The 22,867-nt window shown below is 43.9% G+C and overlaps 3 protein-coding genes across 3 annotated transcripts in view; 1 reads left to right on the forward strand and 2 right to left on the reverse strand.

The window, feature by feature from the left end:
* LOC126558163 (uncharacterized) overlaps window positions 1–22,867 on the reverse strand; it is a 481,612-nt gene that overhangs the window by 438,231 nt on the left and 20,514 nt on the right. The gene's annotated exons all lie outside the window — the stretch shown is intronic.
* LOC126561177 (uncharacterized) overlaps window positions 1–22,867 on the reverse strand; it is a 408,397-nt gene that overhangs the window by 292,315 nt on the left and 93,215 nt on the right. The window lies entirely within an intron of this gene.
* Window positions 303–1,556, forward strand: LOC126558071 (uncharacterized). The gene has a single exon (XM_050214051.1). The coding sequence runs from the start codon at window positions 303–305 to the stop codon at window positions 1,554–1,556; it is 1,254 nt and encodes a 417-aa protein (XP_050070008.1).

The following is a 22,867-nucleotide window of genomic DNA, read 5'->3' on the forward strand; positions in this document are numbered from 1 at the left end:
ACTTGAAATGTTGGGTTCTTTTAATGTTTGACAGATTCAAATCTCGGAAGATTCGAAGACTTAATTCCTAGAAAGATTCAAATTAAATTCTAGTTGAAGAATCTCAACTGAGATTCTATACGCTCCGGGTTCTGAAGCTTGTTTGAACTGGTTTGGAAGACAATAAACAAGAAATAAAATGAATTCGAAATGGATTACTCACAAGGTACAAGCATTGCTTGTTGCTAACACCCATCGGTTTTTTTTTTTTTGTTTTTGCAGATTAACGTGCGCGTTGCATTAGTGAGACATTCATATGCACGATGGATTTCGGGCTAACTGGCTCCGATCTGCGCCGAATGTGGTTCGATCTCGAAAATGGCCGCCCTGGGGACTGTACCTTTTTGCTCGACGACGGTTCAACCATCGAAATGCATCTGTACGTAATGGAGTTCATTTCGCCGCAGCTGTTTTCGATGGCGACCGCAATGGCGAGCGTATCGCGCAACTCCATATTCGTCCGTCTGCGCTACATCGGGCGTGGAAATTTCCTCAAACTGCGGCAGTACATATACGCCGGCATGGTGGCCGTCATGGGCTGTGAAATGTTTTCCCTGCTGGTTGACGGCATGATGCTGAAGGTGTTTGATCTGGGCGTGATGAACCGGGCGCTCCAATACTTTAGCACCCAGTCCAAATTCTTCCTGGTGTACAGGAATGAATTTAACGAATCGCTGGTGATACCGTCGACGTACTTTGGCGAAACGACCCAAGATTGGGACATCAGGTACGAGTGTCTAATGGCAGGCATGGCCTTCCCGACCGATCACCCTAACCCGGGACCACCACCGTCTGCTGCGCAGGCCAACGTGCAACCTCAGCCCGAGGACGATGTGATCACGATTGAGTCGGATTCGGATGTGCCGAACGATAGTCCGATTACCATTTCCGATTCCGATTCGGAGGATGTTGCGTCTTCGGATGAGTATGATACCCGCACGATGTCAACGGCCGTTTCGGACGCGGACGAACCAGTAGCGGTCAATACTGAAGTGCCCGAACTCACCTCTGTTTCGTCTGACTCTGCTACACCCAACACCGGAGAGCATAATGCAGCGCCGCCATCGCCGATTTTGTTTGATAACCTTATGAGACAGTATCTGGAGATACGTATACAGCCACCGTCATCTGACGACGATTCTACACTGCACAGCAACGAGAGCGTTATTACGCAGAAACATACGGTCTGCGCAAATTCGGATGCGGATAATCAATACGATGAGTTAACGATCGATACGGCTACTACAGCCGAGACGGGTACACCATCACCCGGCTCCTCTGACACATCGGGTGAGATGCAACAGGAAATTGTAGAGAACAATCCCAACAACCAGGACACAGACGCTGGCACTCCTGACGATGATGATGATGAATTCCCGAAACAGCATGCGAACCATGAGATCATGTACGCCAGACGCAGCCTTCCGCTGCCCTTTATTCAGTATGAGGCATGCTTGTCGGACATCGCTGAGGACAACTTGTCCAACAATGGCAACGATACCGATGGCGATCTGTAAGCGAACCTCAATCGAACCTCGATGAAATGCCACATATAAGTATGCGATCGTTCAGTTACGTTGGTAAACTACACCGCCTCTGATCGCTAACGTATTTCATATTGTGGCTTTTTGATCTCGTTTTGAGGAAGAATTTTTACATTTTTTTTTAATATTTTACTTTACATGACTTTATCGCTATTTTTTTATTTTTTTGCTATTTCAAGTAAGGTGTGCATGTTCTACAATCAACTTCCGTTTTCTTTCACTTCACTTTGCGCACAAAGCAAGGCATGGTACTTTAGGTTAACGTCAATATTCCAAATGTGGTCCTTTTTAATGGCTTTAGCAATTTATAATTGCGCGGTACCAATGAAATGATAAGTGATATGGGTACGAATATTAAGTCAGGATGCATAGTTTTCAGAAGATCTTGTACAACACAACCCAAAGCAGGATGACCCACAACAGGATGGGTGAGGCGAATTGCATTTTACGTGATAAGCAAGCATATTTTGAGCATAAAATCGATTTCGATTGTTCCAAATGAGTTCCTTACCGTTTACCAAGAACAAACGAATTGTTTAAAAAAGTTTTTTTGGAGTAAAAACATTTTTTTTTCTATTTGTTTTAATCATAAACATTGCAAGCAAATGTTAAATACGGACGCAAATTTTGTGTATAAATTGTTCATGTTAACAACACAAATCTTTTTTGAAGTATTTTACATTTTTTTTGTGATAAACCTTGTAATTCATTTGTTGCTTGCAATGAAAATCGGTCTTTCTGGCAAATTAGAAATGTTGTCAAGACGTCAAGTAATTAATAAATAATTGTATTGAAACAGTAGTGGATTTAAATTATTGTTGGAATTGAACTTTTTTCCATTCTAACAATAATCTAACTTCAACAAAGCTTTTGCTTTGTCGTTTTCTTCATAAAAATTAAGGTGAACAGGAGTTCCTGTTCAAACCATAAACAACCATTTTTATATAAAATGCAAAAACAAAAAAACGGGAATCACCCTCGCAAACGATAGGATAAAGACAACCGCAATTAAGCGGAAAAGTGTCTAATGAAATGACGTAGCTGTGTAGGCAAACTCGTCCTACGTTTGAATCGCTTACTGAAACGAAACCAGTAAGCGTTGTGATCAATACAAAATAGCTTTTCACAAACGTAATCGTGACGAGTACGAACAACCAAAAATGCCATATTTAGAAAATGTGTACAAAAATTTATAATATTTGGAAGAAAGGCACCGTTTGTCGGAATGGATTTGATGGAAAAATCGATTGAATAATCACCTTTTTTTGGTACCAGACTGTCAAAGTGAGATAAAAGCACACATAAAATCAAAACTATTTGTGGGGAGAGGGTCAAAATAATTAATAAATACATGAGAAATACTGCTAAAATGGCAGAATTAGTATTTAAGATGATCATACACTTACTGCTTAAGTACGTTAAGGAATGGGAAACAATTCATGATCAAGACAAATGAACAAGCATAAAAATTACTAAAGATTTACCATTTTGCTTTAAAAATGACAACAAAGGAACAAAAAAAATGAATCAAAAGCAGCAATATCAGATTTTACTAAATGAGAAAAATTATTCATAATAACAAAAGCAACATATCTCTCCAAGATTTCAATTTTTTTTAAAGATGGTCAATTCCTGGTCAATGATTGTGAGTTTAAGTTAATCAAAATGATTGCGAGAAGGAAACTTCTTATGTTTCAAATTGAAGTTTATCAATATATGTCAAACACTGCACAATTTCAGAACTAGTAAGTAAGGTAATGATACATACACAATGTAACCGAGGCAAAACTGATTACAGCTTCACCAACGTTTTCCCAAGAATCAATGGAAAAAAAAACTTTACGAAGAAGTAAATTTATACAAAATTATCTCTTTTTATCATCTTTTGGATCAATTGCATTAAATAGGCAAAATTATGTAAACTTTAAATATCAAAACATGCTCGAAAACACGTCAGAAATTTAAATTGGATTCAGTATTTCGAAAACTCACAATGATACAGTGCATGACAGCACAGTAAGGCAACTAATTTTAGGACAGAAAAACGGGAATAGTAGAAAGTTTTACTAGACCGGTACTGTGCGAAATTATAAAGAATAATTACGTTTACAGAAAATTTTTCACAGTTTTACGCACACTTATACATGCGTTTTTATTCCTGGCTCAAAAATTGCTTCATTGCTTAAGAAAATCCATCCGTTTTAAAATTCCTTAAAAACTATAGAAATTTACGACGCACTTAAAACAATTCATATCGTATAAAGGCCCATTTCTAACCATACTGATTTAGCTCTTGAACATTTTATTGGTACTTTACCACGCTGTGGGAACTAATAATTGCATTCGACGAGTCACCAACGTTTTTAAAAAAATTAAAATAAATTTTTTGCATTATTTAGGAACCTCTTCTTGCTGTATGTATTTTAACAGGATTGTAGAATGATGCTTTGAAACGAAAGCAATGAATTTTTGCGAGATGTTTTACATTTATGATACATGAAGTAATATTCTCGTCATTGTAAAAGAATGTCTCTTCAAGTTTTCCAGTTATTCTCAAGAAACTAGTGGCCTTATTGTTCTGTTTTGCCCTGTACGAAGTTATGGTGACAATCAGTGCCTCGGTAGGTAAATAAGGCAAGTGAAGTGATATCAGTACAACAGTAAAGCTGCAAAATTGTTTGTTACAAATATCATCGTTTAGAAAACGTTCCTAATCAACAAAACCAACTTAACAAGTGATGGCACATTTTTTGGAGAAGAGCAAAGAATATTAAAAACTGGCTAACAGCTCAAGCTGTACGGGAAATTAAATTATTGAACACGTTACATTTGATTGCATACATATTTTATTGATGTTCTTGGATTGTTTTTTTTTTTCTTTTCATAAAAAAAGTTTAATGTTCGTACTTTGCCATCAACTTACCTTTTTTTTTTTTGCATTCATTCATTTTAATTATCTTATTCAACAATAAAAATAACGCTCAGCGGCAAATTCTTCGACTTCAAATTTATTGGTATGAAAAGTGTAGTGCGTAAGTTTACCTACAACGAGCGGTAATGGAGGACCAAGTGGGCCAATCTTTCAGCGACCATGTTTACGGACGTCCAGAACAGGTTTTGTAAGCCACAGCTCGAGTTATACATTGTGACGGCTTGCGACTTTCCGACACCAGCTCAATCCCCGTACCGGAAGGTAAATCCCTGGTGCTTCCGGTACATGTATGGCCGCCGACTCGGCAAGAATCCCATCCCACCGCTGGAGCAATCGGGCAGACGAAAGGATGCCAGCCGGCACACCCGAAAACCATTTGCCATTATCGTAAAGCATTCAGACGGACTCCCTGAAGGTGTCGGTTCTTGGTGGTGTTATTGTGGCCGCCCGGTGAGTGGTGGGTGTGCAAAAATATAGACTTCACCTTCGCGCTCCAGACTAGGCTCCCGTAGTCGTTGCGATGAGCGGTTCGGAATGAGGTTAGTGAATCCCAGTCACGGCACCAAGCGCTGGCTACCTATTTTCTCTAAAGAACACACATACGCCGCACGATTCGTGCTAGATTCTTAAGGTGGAAGATGTTCTCTTTAATTTGACCCTCGCCTGTATTGCTCCCGTTCGCTTCTTCGTCCTCGGTGGGGCTTGCGGTGGAATCAACGATGACACCTTCCCACTAGAAATACGGACCACCTTCTGCCACGACTTCTAGCACGAGCGAGCGAGCTGAAATTGAAAAGCCCGGGTTCAAATATTTATTAGCCACCGGCCGAGCTTTCGTCTATCCTCTGCCAGGCGCTCAGCTGGCGGGACGGATCATTCGGGACGGAAATGCCCAATCACGATCTATCTCTCGCTCGCTCGCTCTCTCCCTCGGACGATACACAGGACTCACACACATCAAGGGAATAAGCGAACAACAACTATAGCAACAAAAAAGGAAGACTCGATGTGCCCGTTTCTGAGCTTAATTGAATTTCGTGTGTTGATCCGAAACCGAACGTTCACACCCGGAGAATCTTTTCGTCCACTTGTGAGGGAAGGCCATCGGATAAGATAGCGAGCATCGGATAGACAGGATTGGTTTGACGCCCGTCCCGGATGGAGTAGTGGAATAAATTCTCGGCCGAACATTGTGGTTCGATTTTATGGTACGGACTGTTGCAATAATGACATAAATTGTTAGCTCTGGACCCCAAGTGCTATGACCTTGATTGGTTTCAGAAGTTGACGATGGGTTCCGTTTTGCTTTGTCCGCACATCCGGCCAACTGGCGTTTTAAAGAAGCGTTCATCCCAAATTCTACCCTCGGAAACGAAATTAGTTGTCAGAGTATGGGTTTTATGGAGTGTTTTGGAGCTTCCGCTCTAACCACCTACGATAGGTAGACGACTGGCAGTATTCGGGAACTAACTGCAGCACCCAACTCACAGTGCGTACCAAACATCCGGCAGTAAGACTTCACATTTCACAACCATAAGCAAGCGCTCTAGAAGCTAGAAGAATCCGACTAAGTATCCAAGGAATCTCCATCAAAAGATGGCGGGGGGGGGGAGGGGGTCGGCTCGTGTGATTTGGGCAAGAGGCGTGGGCCGCATGTTTATTTATAAGATGCTTTCCTACCGGTCGTTACGTAGCCACGGTTAATCACTTCACGCGAAAGTGATTCTCTGGTTGAAAGTCCATTTGCTTACGCAGCGAAGACTTTTGCCGTCGATCACCGAAATTTGCTACTCCCCCGAGGATAAGGAGTCTCTCACCAATTTTGCAACGTTGCCTCGTGCGTCTCGGACATCACGTCCGACTGGCCGATCGGTGTGTTCTGTTCCGTTCCGATACATGAGAACGCTGAGAATCGTAAAACAACCCAAACCCAAAGAATTATTTTCGGACATCAGAAGACGGTCCACGGTGGGCTAGGGCTTTCGCGCTCGCCGTCTATCTCGCCAGCTTTGTTACACACAAATAAAACATAAATCGTATAAATATTCATTCTGCATCAGTTGAGGATTATGACGAGAGCAGAAAGCCTTCATGATGAGCTAACTCTTCAGGAGTTCGTTCCAGGTTGTTTGGTCGGCTCGTGTGCTGCAAAAAATAAAACCCGCCCCAAACAACAACAAAACCCCAACCCGTCCCACGGTCTCGTCAATTTTTATTGCACACCCCAAAAAAATCGGTCTCCCTCGACGGTGGTGGCGTTTCGATTTCGGGGCCAAACATAAACAAGTTTCCCCGCCAATCGTCATGTCACAGTCCGGTCCGGTCAGTGATCTTCATCAAGCCGCCCTCGGTTGACTCCACCCAGAGGAGCCGTTTTTTGAAGGTCAGATAAAAGTGCCGCATCGAACAGTTATCGCTCATCAAACCGGGGTCGATCGATAAAAGCGAAAGCGACATCATACAATATTCAAATCGGGCTATATGGGACGGACTATTTCGGATATGGAAGGACTTTGCACAAACAGTCGACATTCCCACTCTCCCGTTACAGTTCATTAGACTTTGGGGCTTATGGGATGCGTTAGCTGGGATGTATCTGGGTGGTTGGACAGCAATCGATAGAGACAGCAGTTGGTTTTATACATCTAATCAGGCTTTTCCTTGTCAAACTTAGAACCGGTTCCAGGGTTTCTTAACGCACAATTCTCATTAGGAGAGTACTTTAGCGCTTTTCAGTCGCCAATTCACGTGTCTGTTGCTCATTTTGCTCATTTCATGAACGATAGTTCATGCAATTTCAGATATTCTGGTTTGAAAATGCATCGAAACCTGTTTTCAATGAAGTTGTGATAATTCGCGTTAATTCAAAACCCTGGAGGATCCGCCATCTAACTTTATGATTCTTTGTGACAGTAATGAAAATATGCACTCTCAGTCTCTCTCTCTCTCTTCCTCGCTAGCTCGGTACATAATTTCAGAAGATGTTGGTATAGCAACTGAGTGCTACAGTGCTTGCTAAAATATAGTGTCGACCAGCTTGTTATTTTTATAGTGAGCAACGAATTTATACGAAAGCTGATTGTTTGGGTTATTGGAAGTGGGGATAGATTCCTATCAGACTGTTAAGCAACACTATAAAATATCTATATCTATATAATAGGAAGATAAAAACCCTAGAGAAACGCCAAAAATAATACGCCATAAGCCAGACAGAGATAAGAAATCCAAGACAGACTCCATTTCGGACATCAGGTTCGTTCGAGAGGTTCAAACAGGAGTTCCAAGGCTACCTTCAGCTAGATCTAGGAAAACCTTTGGTTACTTTTTGTCGCCGAATCAAAGCGACAAGTTTCCACAACTAGCGCGCTAGGAAATAGCCGTTCTTTCGCAAGAATTCAAGCTATAAAGCTTCAAAGCTCAAATTCGCAAATGAAAATGCGGATAAGTCAAGAGAATTGTTGAAATTAGTTCTGTGGGCAGATGCAATCCAACACAAGCTATTCAATCGAAAGCAGTAGCCTTTACCAGTTCGATGATAAAGGCGACAGCGTCACCAGTCTTTGCAACGGCGGTACCGGAGTTCGTAGCCAATCCAGACCGTTATTCAGCAAGGAACAGTAAAGCAAGCAACTAAGCGCTACTTGGCCTCGAGAGACACTATTTTTTGCAGGACTTGACCCTCGGGATCGACTCACTAGTGCTGCTCGCCAGACTCAATTTAACGCATGCCAACATTCTTTTCGTTGGATTTTGTTCCAAAAAAAACAAGTCCGGGAACTTTATTTTGACAACGACTGTGAAAGACGATCTGCATCTCTTTGAAACTCGCTCTCTGGAAACTGAAGTTACTTCTTTTTCTCCTCAAGGGTTGCTGCATGCAAATAGCATACCGTGGTAGTGTGTGCAGATTGCTGACCTCTCCCACACATGTGAATAAACCCTGCGTTAAGTTTTCATCACCATAAATGGAACGATGGGCAACAAGCTTACGCTTATGCTGCGCATTCTCCGGAGTTCTTGTATCGTTATCGTTCTTGTTCTTAACATTCGTATGATCAAGGAAAGTTTATTTGCAGACACAATTCTGCAATTTTAAAAGGAACTATGCAAAATTATTTTGATGATAATTTTAAAACAATTTTATAAGACATTCACCCTACTCGTTTCGTTGAAACTGCTGGAAAAATCTTCCACTGGGCAATCATCTGTCTGGGCAATGTTTTCTTCATTTTTTTCGCTAGCTTTTATTGCGCACTGTTAGCCACTTGGTATCGAAATCGAATTTCCAACACTATAAAAAGGGGAAGCCATCGATAATCGGATAAGATTTATTGTGTGCTCCACCGTGGCTGATCCGTTCAGCTGCAAAACGATTTGTTTGCCCAATGGTTTTAAGGGGTGATGACGGCCCAAAATTGTGTTCTTCGTTCCCTCTGTCTTGGCTTCTTTTTTTTTTGCGCTTCGAATTGGTTTAGACATTCCATTTTCTGAAAAATGCGTCCCTTGCCCGTGCCAAACTTTTTCTCCGATCGCTTCCGGTGCCAGCTGAAGATAAACAGCAGCCAACTAAAGAGAGAAAAAAAGGCTTTCCCGGTGCTTGGTGGTGCTCTAGGTTGGTGCTTTAGAAACGCGAGGTCGTCAAACTTCTATCGAGCGCTAATTTTCCCCGACGATGATGATAATGATCATGATGAGGATGATACGCCGGCAACTGTTTGTTGGGGAGGGAAGCGGGGAGGAGAGAAGAATTAGGTCAGTATTAAAATGAAATAAAAATGCCCGCCTAACGATGGGAGGAATAGAGTCCAAAATCATCAGCAAAAAAAGGGGGAAAAACCCAAAAAAAAGGCGGATAAAATGCAGTATGATGATGAAATATGTTCTGCTTCAAGTTTTAGTTTACGCTGACGAAAGACTTTACGCAAGAACAACAAACAAAAAATCACGCACTAGAAGGAAGAAAGAATGAAACCGTAAAATAAAACACAACGGTTGAAATGAAATCCAAATTGGATGACAAAAAACTCTGACACATGGAAAGCACGCACACATACGTCCGCAACACGGTCGTCGGTTGAATGTCCGTAAATGTTTTTTTTTTTTTGTAGTTTTGGCTTAGTGAAGTTCAAAAAAAAAGAAGAAGCATAAGAAAAGAATCCCCTTCTCCCCCTAGCCAAACTCCCAACAACATCATCAACAACAGCAGCAGCCAAAAATTGAACCCATCAAATGATCGAATGATAAGATGACATTTAAAAGGCACCTTGTAGGGATGTGAAGGGCTTTGTGAAGCAAAAAAGGCGCACAAGCACACACGCACCTACCCTTAACCATCCTTTTGCTGGCCTTATTGCCTTGAAGGCGTCATAGAGAGTGAGAGAGTGAGAGAGAGTCCTTGTACACTAACCGATTGGTTTACTTCCATTCGGGAAAATGGCTGGCGGGTTTGGATGTAATTTTATTACTTCCCTGTTTTTGCTCCACAGCAACCCTCTCGCCACCACCCCCTCAAAACCTCCTTCCCATCCCTTATTGTTTAGAGGGTAGGAAAAGTGTCGTGATCGCCATGCTGCCTGCTAGAATGGCAATAGACCTAGCAAATAAGCAGCGGCCAACGTCTTCTGGGTACAGCATACGCCGTTGGGTATGCACGGGGTACCCGGGTACTGGGCCTGTCCCGTTTCGGTGAAAATCATCTTAGATAAGCACTTATGAGAGCAATAAAAAAGAGAGCAGGCGAGAGAGAGAGAGAGAGAGAGAGAGAGAGGAAGAGAGAATGCAAAAAAAACCACTATGATGTAGGGTCCGGGAGTGGATTGCGAGATAAAAGATGTGCTCTCTATTTGGGGCACTCTTTTTGTTTTACTTTGATATTTTCTTCTTCCTTTTGTGGCTAAGATACCAACCCCCTCCCCCCCCCCCCTTGGAGGTGGAGGGAGGGAGATTACAACCCCCGGAGGTCGCCCTAAACCGGACCTAGGTCATCAAATATTGGGCTGATTGTGCGTGTGCCGTACAGTATTTGGGGAAAAGATGTGGAAAAAAAAGTGGGGGGGGCGGTGGGAGGTATTGAAGAAAGGAGATTGAAAATGTGAACGCTCATATATGTTTGTGTGTACGCGTTTGATGTTAAGAGAATGAAATAGATATTTGATGCAACGTTTTTGCTGAGCCAGCTTGCAACACGATGGTTTATTAATCGATTTAGATCCTTGTCGATACTGTCGAGAAATTCTACGTAGAATCGCCTGAAGATGATCCGTCGTTTCCAACAAAATAAAACACTCACGCACACAGACATTAAGTTTCTCAATCCTCAAGGGTTTAACTGGATAGTTCTCCAACGGTTCCATAGGTACCTGATGCGCAATTTTCACCCAAAGAAACTTTAACAGCTTCTCCACAGAAACCAAGCATACTTTCAGGCTGCAAACCTATTTGTTTACGTTTTGTGCTTTGTAGTTCGACAGCCAGAGGGATAGGCTTCGCTTCAGAATGATGTGTTTTCTTCTTCTTCTTCTTCTTCTTCTTATTGGCTTAACGACCTCTACTGTCATGCCGGCCATCGAAATGACTTTCTAGACTGCCGATACCAGGTAGTTGGTTAGCCAATCCTCACTACTGGGGGACGGTGCGGATGGGGTTTGTACTCCGGTCCTGGCGTATGAAGACCGGCGCCGCTGTCGCCTACACCACCCGGATGTGTTTTACATTACGTAGATTAAAGTAATGGACCAGTAGACTAAAAGAGCAATGTCAGCTAAGTAGCTATAAACGCGATCACGGACTTGTCGTCGTCTTGTGCCAAATCCATTATGACTCGTGACAGAGACAGAGGAAAGAGGAATCTGAGGCGAATGCAGCAGCACGTCGGAAAGTCCAACCCTTGATAGCCGCGAGACCCGATTGCAGGGACTTAAAAGACGAATTCTGCAGTTAGTAACTGAGTCCATGTGTCCTAACCGCATGTAAATGCGTCAGGTATTTTGAGTGAAGGTGTTTCCTATGACTTTGAGGATTGCCGGGTCGCAGAGAGCACTGTTGCCTGTAGCTCAATGTCAATGTTGTCGGTGAAATTTGGATGACTTAAGAGGAGCAATCCTCGACCTATCTCTACTCAACCATTACGCAAATTCGTGGTTTGTGAGCTATTCAATCGGTCATTAAACTCCAACTCGAATCTCCAATTCTTTGGCAGCTTTCTTCTACATACGAGAGCCACACACCAATGATCTACATGTTGTCAGCGTTTTCCAGGATCTAGATTAACGCATAGAAGATGGTCCTCGAAATTTCACCTCCGAGGCTCAGTCAGCAAAGCATCTCTAATTGCAGACAGACAACCGATCTAGCCCCTGATCGGCAGCAAAAGGACTCCAAGGTACCAGTGGTACCTCAGTTGTTATTCGTTCGTTGTTATTTCATTATTTCGGAAGAACCGGATGAGTATCATGCACCGCAAGGTGAGACGATTTACCATCTCCTTGAAATGTGCCCAACTAATCCTGTTCTTCTCGAGAGCCTACTCCAAGTGCCGGCAGAGCCCTGTGTTGGTGTTGTGTTACAATTGTTTGAGCGTGAGCAAGTTTGAAGATTTTCTCCACCCCGGGAGCAATCAAATCATTGCGAAGTAGTTGTCAAATTTCGCCCGTATCGCCGAGTTTCACCACTCGCAAGAACAGACGAGTGAACAGACTCCTTCAATGAAAAGCTCAATCCAGCAAAATTGGCAAAGTCACTTCCGACGAGCGAGAGAAAAAGAGCATGCGAGCGTTCGAAAGCAACTGCTTGAATATCGTACCCCGTGCAAACGTTTGCAGCGTCTGTGCACGGAGGACGGTGGCAGGAGCTGGGAGAGGATGCAATGCAATGCCGCCAACCGCAACCCCGTGATTGATTGTTCACGCGAAAATAAACGCTCCCAAACCCATCCCTGGCCGCTGGCTGCTTTCTCCTTGATCATCGTGCCCCCGTGGAGTACTAGCGAGGCACCACTCACACCACATCCGACAGTGCCACACTGCGGAAACCATTATCGATGCACAGGGAGTGGAACTGAAAGGAAATAGCGCATAGAAAAACGCGGCTCGAATTCGCAACTCACCCACGGTGGATGGGAAGGGATCAGTTAGCGTTCGCCCACCAACCCTCACGCCATTCTTCGTCCCTACTTATCGACCTCGACGATTCTACCGCAATTCCGCCGCTCGTGTTTCAATAGTTTCGCACATCGCGGATGCAAATCAACCATCCGGTTACTATTTATTGCCAACACATTAATTCTGGACTGGTTGCCCTTCGCCTTTTTTGTGCTTGTGCTGCCGCACTTTCGCGCCATTTTGCCGTTATGTTTGTTTGCTTTTGCCTGGTGACTTCTCAGCTTATCTAGGTACTTGTGTGTTTGGATGGGCGGGATTTGTACCACTTGGAAGCATGTCCGTTTTTTTAATCCACTTCAGTGATGTCTCAGGCTCGCTGGCCATGTACATCCCTCGCCGTTCCGCTTTTGCAAGCTACCGTCCCGGTTCCAGTCCAATTGCTGTGGTTGTATGGACCCAACACTGTACATCCTCGAGACAACGACGACGTGCATGCACCCAGTGTGCACCGTATCCTTCCAAAGCGGGTGGCACCAATCGTAGGCAACCGCATCGTTCATCATCAAGCCACCGAGCACAACCTCGGTTTACGGCGGAGGGCCCACCACCACGTGCACCAAACTTATCAACCGTAAACCTACACAACACCGGGCGAAGCAGGACGATTTGTACCCGAAAGCGAAGTTTTGCTCCCACAAAACCAAACCCCCAGTGTCTGGCGCCAAGCGACCAAACAGCTGCGAGTGTGAGATGAAATAAAACACGCTACGCACGTAAACATGGCGCTCATGGGCGCTTGCCAAAGCTTTCATCAAACCCGATACACACGCGACGCACCGTGCCAGTATCTTGGGAAACTTGAAACTTCACCAAGCGAAACAAAAATCTGTAAGCCTCTTCCAAGAGAGAGGGGGAAGATTTTCCACTCGACTACTTCCTTCTGGTGGTGGCTTTATTTTAAATTGATTTCCAAAAGCCAACGTCGTCGATTTGGCGATTCATTTCGACGGGCGTTCGCAACAAAATTTCCCGCGCTGACGTCTCTAATCTCTACCAGGACTTGGGGTGGTTTTTGGGGTGCGTACCGGGCGTACGTCAGCACCTTCGGTGTGCTGATGCGTACCCAACGTACTTACTAGTGTGCCTACGGGATGGGAAAGCGTTCCAATCTCCCCTCGCTGATTGATGCGGTAAGGGTGGCGCTAGAATTATCTGCATCTATCACTACTGCCGGAATGTGGGCTGCTGCCTCTTCCGTTATTTTTTTTTCCAAACGATTAATGAAAATGGAAGGATATCTTCGACGAGAAAAGGCGGTTTCTTTTTCCCTCGCTGTGTTCTATATTATGTCATCCAGCTGTTTCCAGTCGAATTTTGTACGTAACATCCTAGAATGTAATCACGTGAATCGTACGTGTGTGTTCTAAGCTCTCAGCACGCACACGCACATACGATGTCAGCGCAATTATCCTAATCTTTGGAGCATGGGGCACAATTTCAGGGTACACCAAAATTGCTACGTTTCTTATCTGGCGTCCCCGGTTAAACGTTAAATAGCTACTACAAATCGGTTGCAGCGTTGCCATGGCGCCGGGCGTGTGCAGAATGGGTACATTGATTGCGCGAAACTCGCTCGTCACCCAGAGCCAGAGATGATAATACACACCCCGAACCCCGGGACAGACATTGGAAGGGGAAGGGAGGAGGAGGGAGGTAGGCTCGGGAGGTAATGAAATGAGAGCAGCTTAACGCTGAACCCGTCGGATGAGGAGCAACTGTCGGTGGTGATGCGAATCGCACTGTGCGCGTATAAAAATTAAACTCCATTAGTGCATCAAATTATTGCTTACTAGGAAAAACAACAGAGTGAGAGAGAGAGAGAAAGAGAGAGAGAGAACGAGAGAGGAGAGAGCATCAAAAAGCGATAGTAGCAAAATGTGAACGAAACAAAGCAAAAGCTTTTACCGTTTGGCGGCTTGCATATCTTTCAGGGGCTTTCCTGGTAAGTGTACAAACCGTTTTTTTTTTCCTGTGTCTTCTCGTGAGTAAAAAGTTTTTCCTTCTCGTCTGGTTTGTGGAAGGGGGCGAAGAAAAAAAAAAGCCCCCCCCCCCCCTCCCTGGAGATGATACCGAGCCCGCCCGCCAGTTTCGGCCCCGCAAGTTCCGACTCGTTAAGCCAAAATATGTACACCGGGGGCAAAATAAAAAAAGGGCATAATTTTCACTACCAATGTCCAAACGCCCCTCCTAAATGAAGCTAATGGGAAGGGGGAGGAGAAGAAGATCAAGAAGAAGGAATGGGAGATGTGTATCGGGAGGTGGTATTAAAAACAAAAAACAGAGCAACAACTGAAGAAAGACGAAAAACAAGAGCGTAATTGCATTAAGCCCACGGAATGCTCCCGATGTGCGAAAAACAAGAAAGCGCCATTTTATGCAAAAAGAAGAAAAAAAAACGATATTCTTTCCACGTTTGTTTTAAAAAAGTAGGCATAATGCAATCAAGTTTCACAAAAAGAGCTTTAACTTTTTGTTTGTTCTTTTGTTTTAAGAATTAAGGGGTTTGAGCATAAATTACGTAACGCTTTTGCATTGGGAAAGTTTACACAGAGCGCTTGTACAAAATAAGGGAACCATTTTAATAATTTTTAGGTACAACCGGTGTAAAATAGCGCTTTTCGAGCGTTACACAACTTATGGGCGACCCCTTGCTTCTCGTTTAGTACGTATGGGCGACTGTTAACACCCTGTGTTATTTTTCTTCCAAGACTTTTTGTTTTATTCGCTTGCATGTGTGATAGGAGAGATTTCTGACCCTCAGCGTACATGCTAAGCTTCTTTACACAAAATTGTCAAATACTACATTGTTTTTATTAGAGATTTCTCGCTCTCTAAATAAGGGGTAACATTCAGAAAAAGTTAACTTCAGCTTAAATCCTACGAAAACGATTATTATTAAGGCATCCCAGCTGAAAGATTGTGGCTTTGCGTCGTTGTTTTGTTGTTGTTATATTATTATAAGAGGAGAAGGCTTATCTTTTTCACTCTCTCTCTCTCTCTCTCTCTCTCTCTCTCTCTCTCTCTCTCTCTATCTCACATCTCACATCTATGTCTGTTCTTATCTTGACAATCCAAATCTCTGGAGGGTTCTTTTCGGAGTCAGGAGCTTGATTAATAGCGAACCCTTCCGGTTTTTGGGGTTTGTGCGTGTGTGGTCTCTAGCTGAGCTTACACCGCTTGCTTGCAACGGGCAGGACATGTGAGCGAATCCCCGAAACTAAAAAAAAACACGCACACACACACACATTGAATGAAGGTAGCCAACATGTATCATCCATTAAAGCCCATTCGGTCACCGGTACATTTATTATACTCCAACTCCCCGTCCATAATACACGCATATGCACCATATGGGATGTCCGTTTCGGTTTCCCTTACCTTTGTAGCTGCCCTTGTTTGTCTGTTTTCGTACACATATAAACACAGCCTATGTACGCCCGAAGCGTATGCAATTGTCATGACGCCATGTCGCCATGTTGCGTATAAGTATTTCGGGGCGGTCCAGCGAGCAAGAGTAATTAGTTGTCAGCTGGAACAGATCTTCAGCTTCACGTGTGCGAGATTAATGAAGTATATCATTCCGATCATATGCTGTCCCTGCCGTTTGTCGGTCGAAGAAGAAGGAAGAATGTGACATTTGACAGGTGTACTAATTGGTTGTGCCTATCATTCGCCTGGAAACAGAATGACATCTCTTTCTTCTCTCTCACTCTTTTCTCTCTCTCTCGCCCTGTGTTTTCTGTTTCCACTACTGTGTCTTCACTTACTATCAGGCACACACATACCCACCCAACCACCCACACAAGAGTTATTGGCATGTTGGTGAAGCGTTTATCCATTTTACCCAGCTTGACGTTTCGGAACCTGTCGGACTATTCAATTTTCCTTCGAGTGCAAGGATCATTGTTAAAACTTCCTTCAAGTGAACGTTCGGTTGCGCGTAACGTAATTGATTGGTCCAGTTTCGGGAAAGTTTTTCCACAACTCCACTCCTCAACACCTCCCGCCCCCCCCACAACCCCCTACTCTTGCTTTCTTATTGCTCCAGGAAGCTAAAAAATAAACGCATCACCGTAAAGCAAATGCAGTGCCTCAATATTTTTGTGTCACTTTTGCTACTAGCTTCACTATTTCCGAATGAGAGAGTGAAGAAAGTTGTTTGCTACTTGGTACGCTGACGTTTGTTATTTTCGCCCCAATAAACTTTGCAATCCGTGTTCTTCCCCAGCGCAGAAAAAACTATACGGGGGGGAGAGAGAGAGAGAGAGAGGGAGAGAGAGAGAGAGAGAGAGAGAGAACACTCAGCGCTTTATAGTGACCATAAAGTAGGTTATCATTAAGAATCTCGAAGTGAAATGAATTTCTCTCGAAACTTACTGCAACGATGACTGCCCCAAACGTCGATCGAGAAGTATTTTTATGTGTCAAAATATAGATATTTACATCATCATTGCCTGCAGCATTTATCCGACATTCCCAGCATTTTTTTATTCTGTTTGACGCTCCAAAATACGAGCATTAAAAATAAAAACCAAAAACGACCAATACTAGAGTTCCAGCATGAAAAAAAAACGAGTAAATCCTTGCCTCCTTCTCCAGCAAAGTGGGTCACCAAATGGATGGCCTAAATTGGTACCTTCCATTGGGCAAAAAGTCCTTCCTCCCAATTTAAACCGGGCTCGCTCGAAACACGATTACACAAGTGTCCCGTTTTCCGATTCCTCCTCTCCCTCCCGCTGTAAGCCCGCAAAATCCGTAATGAATTGAAACTGACTGCACATTCCGCTGCTTCGATTGCTTCCAACCAATTTGGTCGCGATTTCGGTTTCGGTTCGGTTAAGTTTTAGTGCGCCGGATTGTCTCTCAACGCGTTCGCTACAAAAACAGAGGAAGAAGAAGGAAAATGCCGTCATTCGTTGCTTCCCATCCAAAAGCGGAGCTCATTATTGTTTCGCCTACTTTGCACTGCCTTCGAAATGAAATAGGATACTTGGGATAATAGTAACTTCACTCCAATTCGAACTCGATTCGCCGTGTTTATCGATGGGCTTTTGAAGGAGAGCGAGTACAAAAGCGTGATTGAGATTGAGTGGGAGAAGTAATTGAATGCTTTCTTTCGTTTTTTTCCTTTTGAATTGGAATTTATTTGTTTATTACAAAACAACATAGAATCAGTGTTTGTAGATCAAAAAGAAGATATTCCGTTCGATGCATATGCTGGAATTGAGAAAAATGCACAATTTAAAAGTTCATTTTATCTGTTAAACATTGAACGCAACCTTCGGCCAAAACGGAAGGCATCCGACTGATTGGCTTACTAAAACAAATAGCTCGCGACTTCACTGAACTTTAACTTCACTGAACACTGAACTAAGACTACAGAGACGGTGGTGTAGGCGACAGCGGCGCCGGTATTCAATCGGCAGGACCAGGGTTCGAATCCCATCCAGAGACCCGTCCCTCCGTGATGAGGACTGTGACTATCCAACTACGTAGTTATTCTGCAAGTCTGTAAGACATTCAATGGCCGGCGTGACCGTGGTCGTTAAACCAAGAAGACGAAAAAGAAGACTTCAAATTGATATTTTATGTAGAGTATTTAAATTGGTAATGAAAATAATAACAAAAGGCACAGTCCTGTATAAATCAAAACCTTTGATACACATCCTCCAAAGAGCATAACGGAACAGTACATTCACCATCAGCATTGAATAATGAAAAATATGCTAAAACTGGCAACGAACCTTTGCACTCCGTGCAACACCCCATCGAACACTCTATTGCGCTAGTTTCTTTTTCTCGTTGAAAATCAATTCAATAACTCATCGGAAAGATCTTAAGAACATGGGCCTGCATTTTCCTCGTTCTTTTTTTTTTTTTGTATGCTTCCCTTAGCTTTTCTTATCCCGTGCTGCTGACGAATTCCAAACCATAATACTACATCGCCAACTTTGCCACTGCTTCGTTGCAGTTTTCATACCGAACGCCCTCACCCCCCGATTGCAGCGGGCAGAACAGGGCCAGAAAGTTCTTCTACCTGCTGCTGCAAACATAGCTTACTCACTAGAACATCGAACATGGCGGGGAAAGAAGGGCAGGAGACGGAGGAAGGAAGGCAGACGAACAACGACGAGTACCTCTCACCGTACCGCTCCAGAGCCTTTTGCAGTTTGGTGCACACATTTGCATTTTGATGCACCACCTGTGCACCGTAGCCATCAGCCGAATGTATATCAGATTTTTCCTTCCACTTTTTTGTGTGTGTGTGTGTTGCCTTCGTCAGCAACAAAAAAAAACCCTTGCCCACCAGGGACGCAAAGGCTCGTCCAGCTAGAAAGTTGAAGACGACGGACGTTAAAATAAAAATCGTAACTAAATATTGACAGCGTGGCGAGGCTGGCAACGGCGGGGGGAAATCTTCTTAGTGCACAATCAGAGACAGATAGCATCGGTTGCAATGGCATTAGAATGAGGTTCTCCTTTCAGAGTGCAGGAGAACGTCTGGCAATGGGTGGGTGTTGGGGGGGGTGTTCAGGAAGGTGACAAGGCGTCTGCATGAATATGAAACATTTGCCCGTTTCGTCGTCCACTCATCCAAACCAGTATGTTTCACCGCTTTCACTACCGTCGTACGGCAACACCTGGACTTCGGACTTCGCTTTGAAGGTATGAAGCAGAACTTCACAACCATTTCCTCCTGTTCATTTTGCTTTTTTTTTCTCTTTCTCTCTCTCTCTCTCTCACACACACACAAAAATGCTAAGCTCCTGCCACGTTTTTTTCTTCGAAAACTTCCCTTGAAAACCGGGCCAGTGTATTCGATTTATGTCGTGTTCTTCTCCTTTTTTTATAACCTAGTTTTGCTACGATTCATCATCACATCCCAACCGGCCAATAGCAACACTTCCAGCAGATTGCTTTCTTTTATATCTATGCGTTGGTTTGTTTTTTTTTTTCTTTTAATTATCCGATCACATTATGCAAATCGTTATTTTATTGCACTACAAGTGCACGATTGCACTTTCAAAAGCACGACCTTGTGTTTTTTTTTTACGACGCGCGTCGAAAGTGTTTTCCTCCCAGCTCCAAGACCATTCGGGACCCCATTTCCATTTTCCAATTGACAGGCGACAGGCGGAAAACATAAGCTTAGGAAAATGAATGGATTGATTTGGCAGGAACACTCACAGACGCGTATCAATTTCCCAACTCGTTGCATCAAAGCTGCTTATATGGTGTATTTTATACTTTGTAATAAAAACTTCTCAATCGACAGAGCGTCAATTCAATCACGTTAATCGTTTGCTTGTCGTAACATTGTAGCGAACTCAGTAGAATGTAGTTCGAAGCCGTTCGGTTGAGTATCTCTGAATGAGAAATAAGTTCCGGCAATAACAAGTGTCCGCGTATAGTCTTGGTAACGATTCCAAGCTAAAACCGAGACAGTAAAAACGCCGCTGTTCAGCATCGCTCTGAAAGGTCTGTCACGATTTTCACCCGATCTCTCCAAATTCTTGGCTTCGCGGGTGACATTGGTGTCATCGGACGGACACCTGAGACGTCCACCAGACTGAATCGCGAGGCCGATAGGATTGGATTGAGGATCAATGTGACGAAGGCAAAGTTCCTGCTTGCCGGAGGCTCGAAACCCGACTGGGAAGTAGACAACAGATCAGTTGACGGCGACGATCTCGAGTCGGCAGAGGAGTTCTGTTACCTTGGTAGGATCTTAACTTCGGACAACACCGTAAGCAGCGAATTCCGAGGTCGCATTGAGTAAGGAAATCGTGTTGTGCCTAATTGAGGTTGAGCTCTACAGGTACGAGCTCCCGCACTATGCTGATGGAGGACCCCAATGCACTCGCCATTTCTGAACAGCAGGCTGCTAAGGACTATCTTCACTACAATATCAACGCGCTATCAACGCTTCACCCTCAGTGAGTGCCTGCCTAGAACGAAACAAGTGAACAGTCCTCTTAAAAAAAAAAGAGCATCTTGTCACTACACCACCCATATATTTGATTCTCCCTCCAAATGTGTGACGAATGAACTTTGAAATTCGCAAAAAATTCTAACATTCTCTTAACGTACTCGTTGCTGCTAAAAAGCACCATGTGTCGCTATAATGCTCTGTTCCAATTTCTACGAAGGACTCTTTTGCTTCTTCTTGCAAAAACTGCCCACGCACGCCGTTTGAATTTGCAACGATCCCTCCATAATCGAATCCCGTGCCGTGATTCATCGCAATCCATTCCGGGATTTCCCAACTCCCGGAAAGGAAAGTTCACCGACAGCAGCGGTGGACATAGACGCTGGGTCCAACGAAGATCCCGAAAAGCAAAGTTTGGGTAAAGTTGTGTTCTTGCCTTCTATCCACCAGCCAGCACAACCAGAGAACGGATTGTAGCGGGAAGGAGCTGTGTCGCTTGGACATTCTTTTTGCTGTCTTTTTGTTTTTATTTGCTTCACACACATATGAGGTTGGTGCAATCGATCTCTATGTAAATCAAACGATCAAGCTTATCAATACCGACTGATAGAAGCCATCAATCCGAGCTGAGTCGCGAAGAGGCAACTTGTCCAGATTGATTAACGTTTCACTCTGGGCTACCTTACTTCAAACCGCACATGTTCTTTAAACGTCCTTTAAAAAAATCTTAGAAATCTTAGAATAGTTTCTTCTTTGTCCATATCTCCCTCTCTCCCCTTCTATCTCTCTCTCTCTCTCCCTCGCTCACTTTTATCTATCTTATCGAACAGAGCACCGTACCGATTTGCCTCCTTCTTAGCGTTCGGCAAACATTATCCCATCTCCATTACATTAAGACACGCTGCTCCAATCAACCAGCTCGACGCATTTATCTTCTGATCAGCTGCCGAGAGAAGAAAGAAAAAAAGGTCCACCCCCCCCCCCCCCCCCCGCTCCCCGGAAGGCAAAAAACTAAAGCCTGCTTCGTCGGGCACTAACAGCAACCCGCACAAAAAATAAAAAGATGCCCCCGAAAAAGAAACCCGTGCCCTTCCAAGTACACAATGGGCGCTAAATCTCTCCTTTTTCCTATCTTCTGTTGTACGGAACGGACCAAACTTTTGAGCTGGCGAGGAAGCGTTGGAAGGAAGGAAGCGAGTGGAGCGTAGGATGGAGAGGCCGGGTTCGGAAAGGTAGCCACCGTGTACCAATCGATCCCAGACGGATGGCAAACGACTTAACGACTCTGCTCTCACGTCCCTTTTTGCGACCGGCACCCTTAAGCATGTTTTTTTTTGTTCTCTCTCTCTCTCTCTCACTCTCTCTTTGCTTCTCTTCGTGCGTGTGTGTGTGTGTGTGACTTAAAATAGAAGAACACAATATTTTCAACACAATATGAAGGATTGACAGTGGTTTGCTTGGAAGGGGCAGGAGGTTATGAAGGAGTGAGAAAACAGGGATAGAGAGAGATCGAAACGGAAACAAAAAGGGGCAAAATGGGGATGCGAGAATAGCGAACGCTAGACACGCACTCATACACGAATACACAGAAATAATACAAAAGGCCACCAACGATCGAACTGTTGACAGTTGTCAAGAGAGCTGAAAAGCACATTTTCTTTGTTTTTATTCTCCATATTTGGTCGTTCTTCTTAAAACAAAAAAAAACAAAAAACGAAAAGATGAGCAAGAAGAATCGAAGTCAAATTTCAATCTCCGAATCCCCCGGCCGCTACTTTTTTTCCACCCAAAAAAGGAAGCTTTACCTTTCGCCGCACAGCACAACCATCTTCATGCGCGTCATGCTGCAAACAAAAATGGGCTGCCCTCAAACGACAAATCATTACGCTACAGAAAGGCGGCCAAGAAGCGAAGAAGGGATTCCTTTGTGTGGGGGTGCGTATGTGAGGGATGGGAAGCTCGAAAAGCAAAGCTTATGCAAACAAAACCTACCTACACAGAAGGCAGGACCAGCAACAAAACCTCCGCCACCGGAAACGAACAAAGCATTCAAAGCACAGGCAACAAAAACATAAGCGTACACAACATTAAGGGTTGCTTCCGGTAGATACAGTACAGAAGATGGTTGATAAAAGGGAGAGGGATGAGAAAAGGGGAGGAAGAGATGAAGTAATCAACGGACACATCTGCTACCCCAAGGAGTCTCCTGTGTTTTTCCCTCGCGCTCTCTCTCTCTCTCTCTCTCCCAAATCCCTAATATTTC

Source organism: Anopheles maculipalpis, chromosome X (assembly GCF_943734695.1).
Source record: "Anopheles maculipalpis chromosome X, idAnoMacuDA_375_x, whole genome shotgun sequence".
NCBI classification, from domain to species: Eukaryota; Metazoa; Arthropoda; class Insecta; order Diptera; family Culicidae; genus Anopheles; species Anopheles maculipalpis.

Bases quoted from the DNA above. Each gene is read 5' to 3' on its own strand.
- LOC126558071 (XM_050214051.1), top strand. From the start codon at position 303: ATGGATTTCGGGCTAACTGGCTCCGATCTGCGCCGAATGTGGTTCGAT.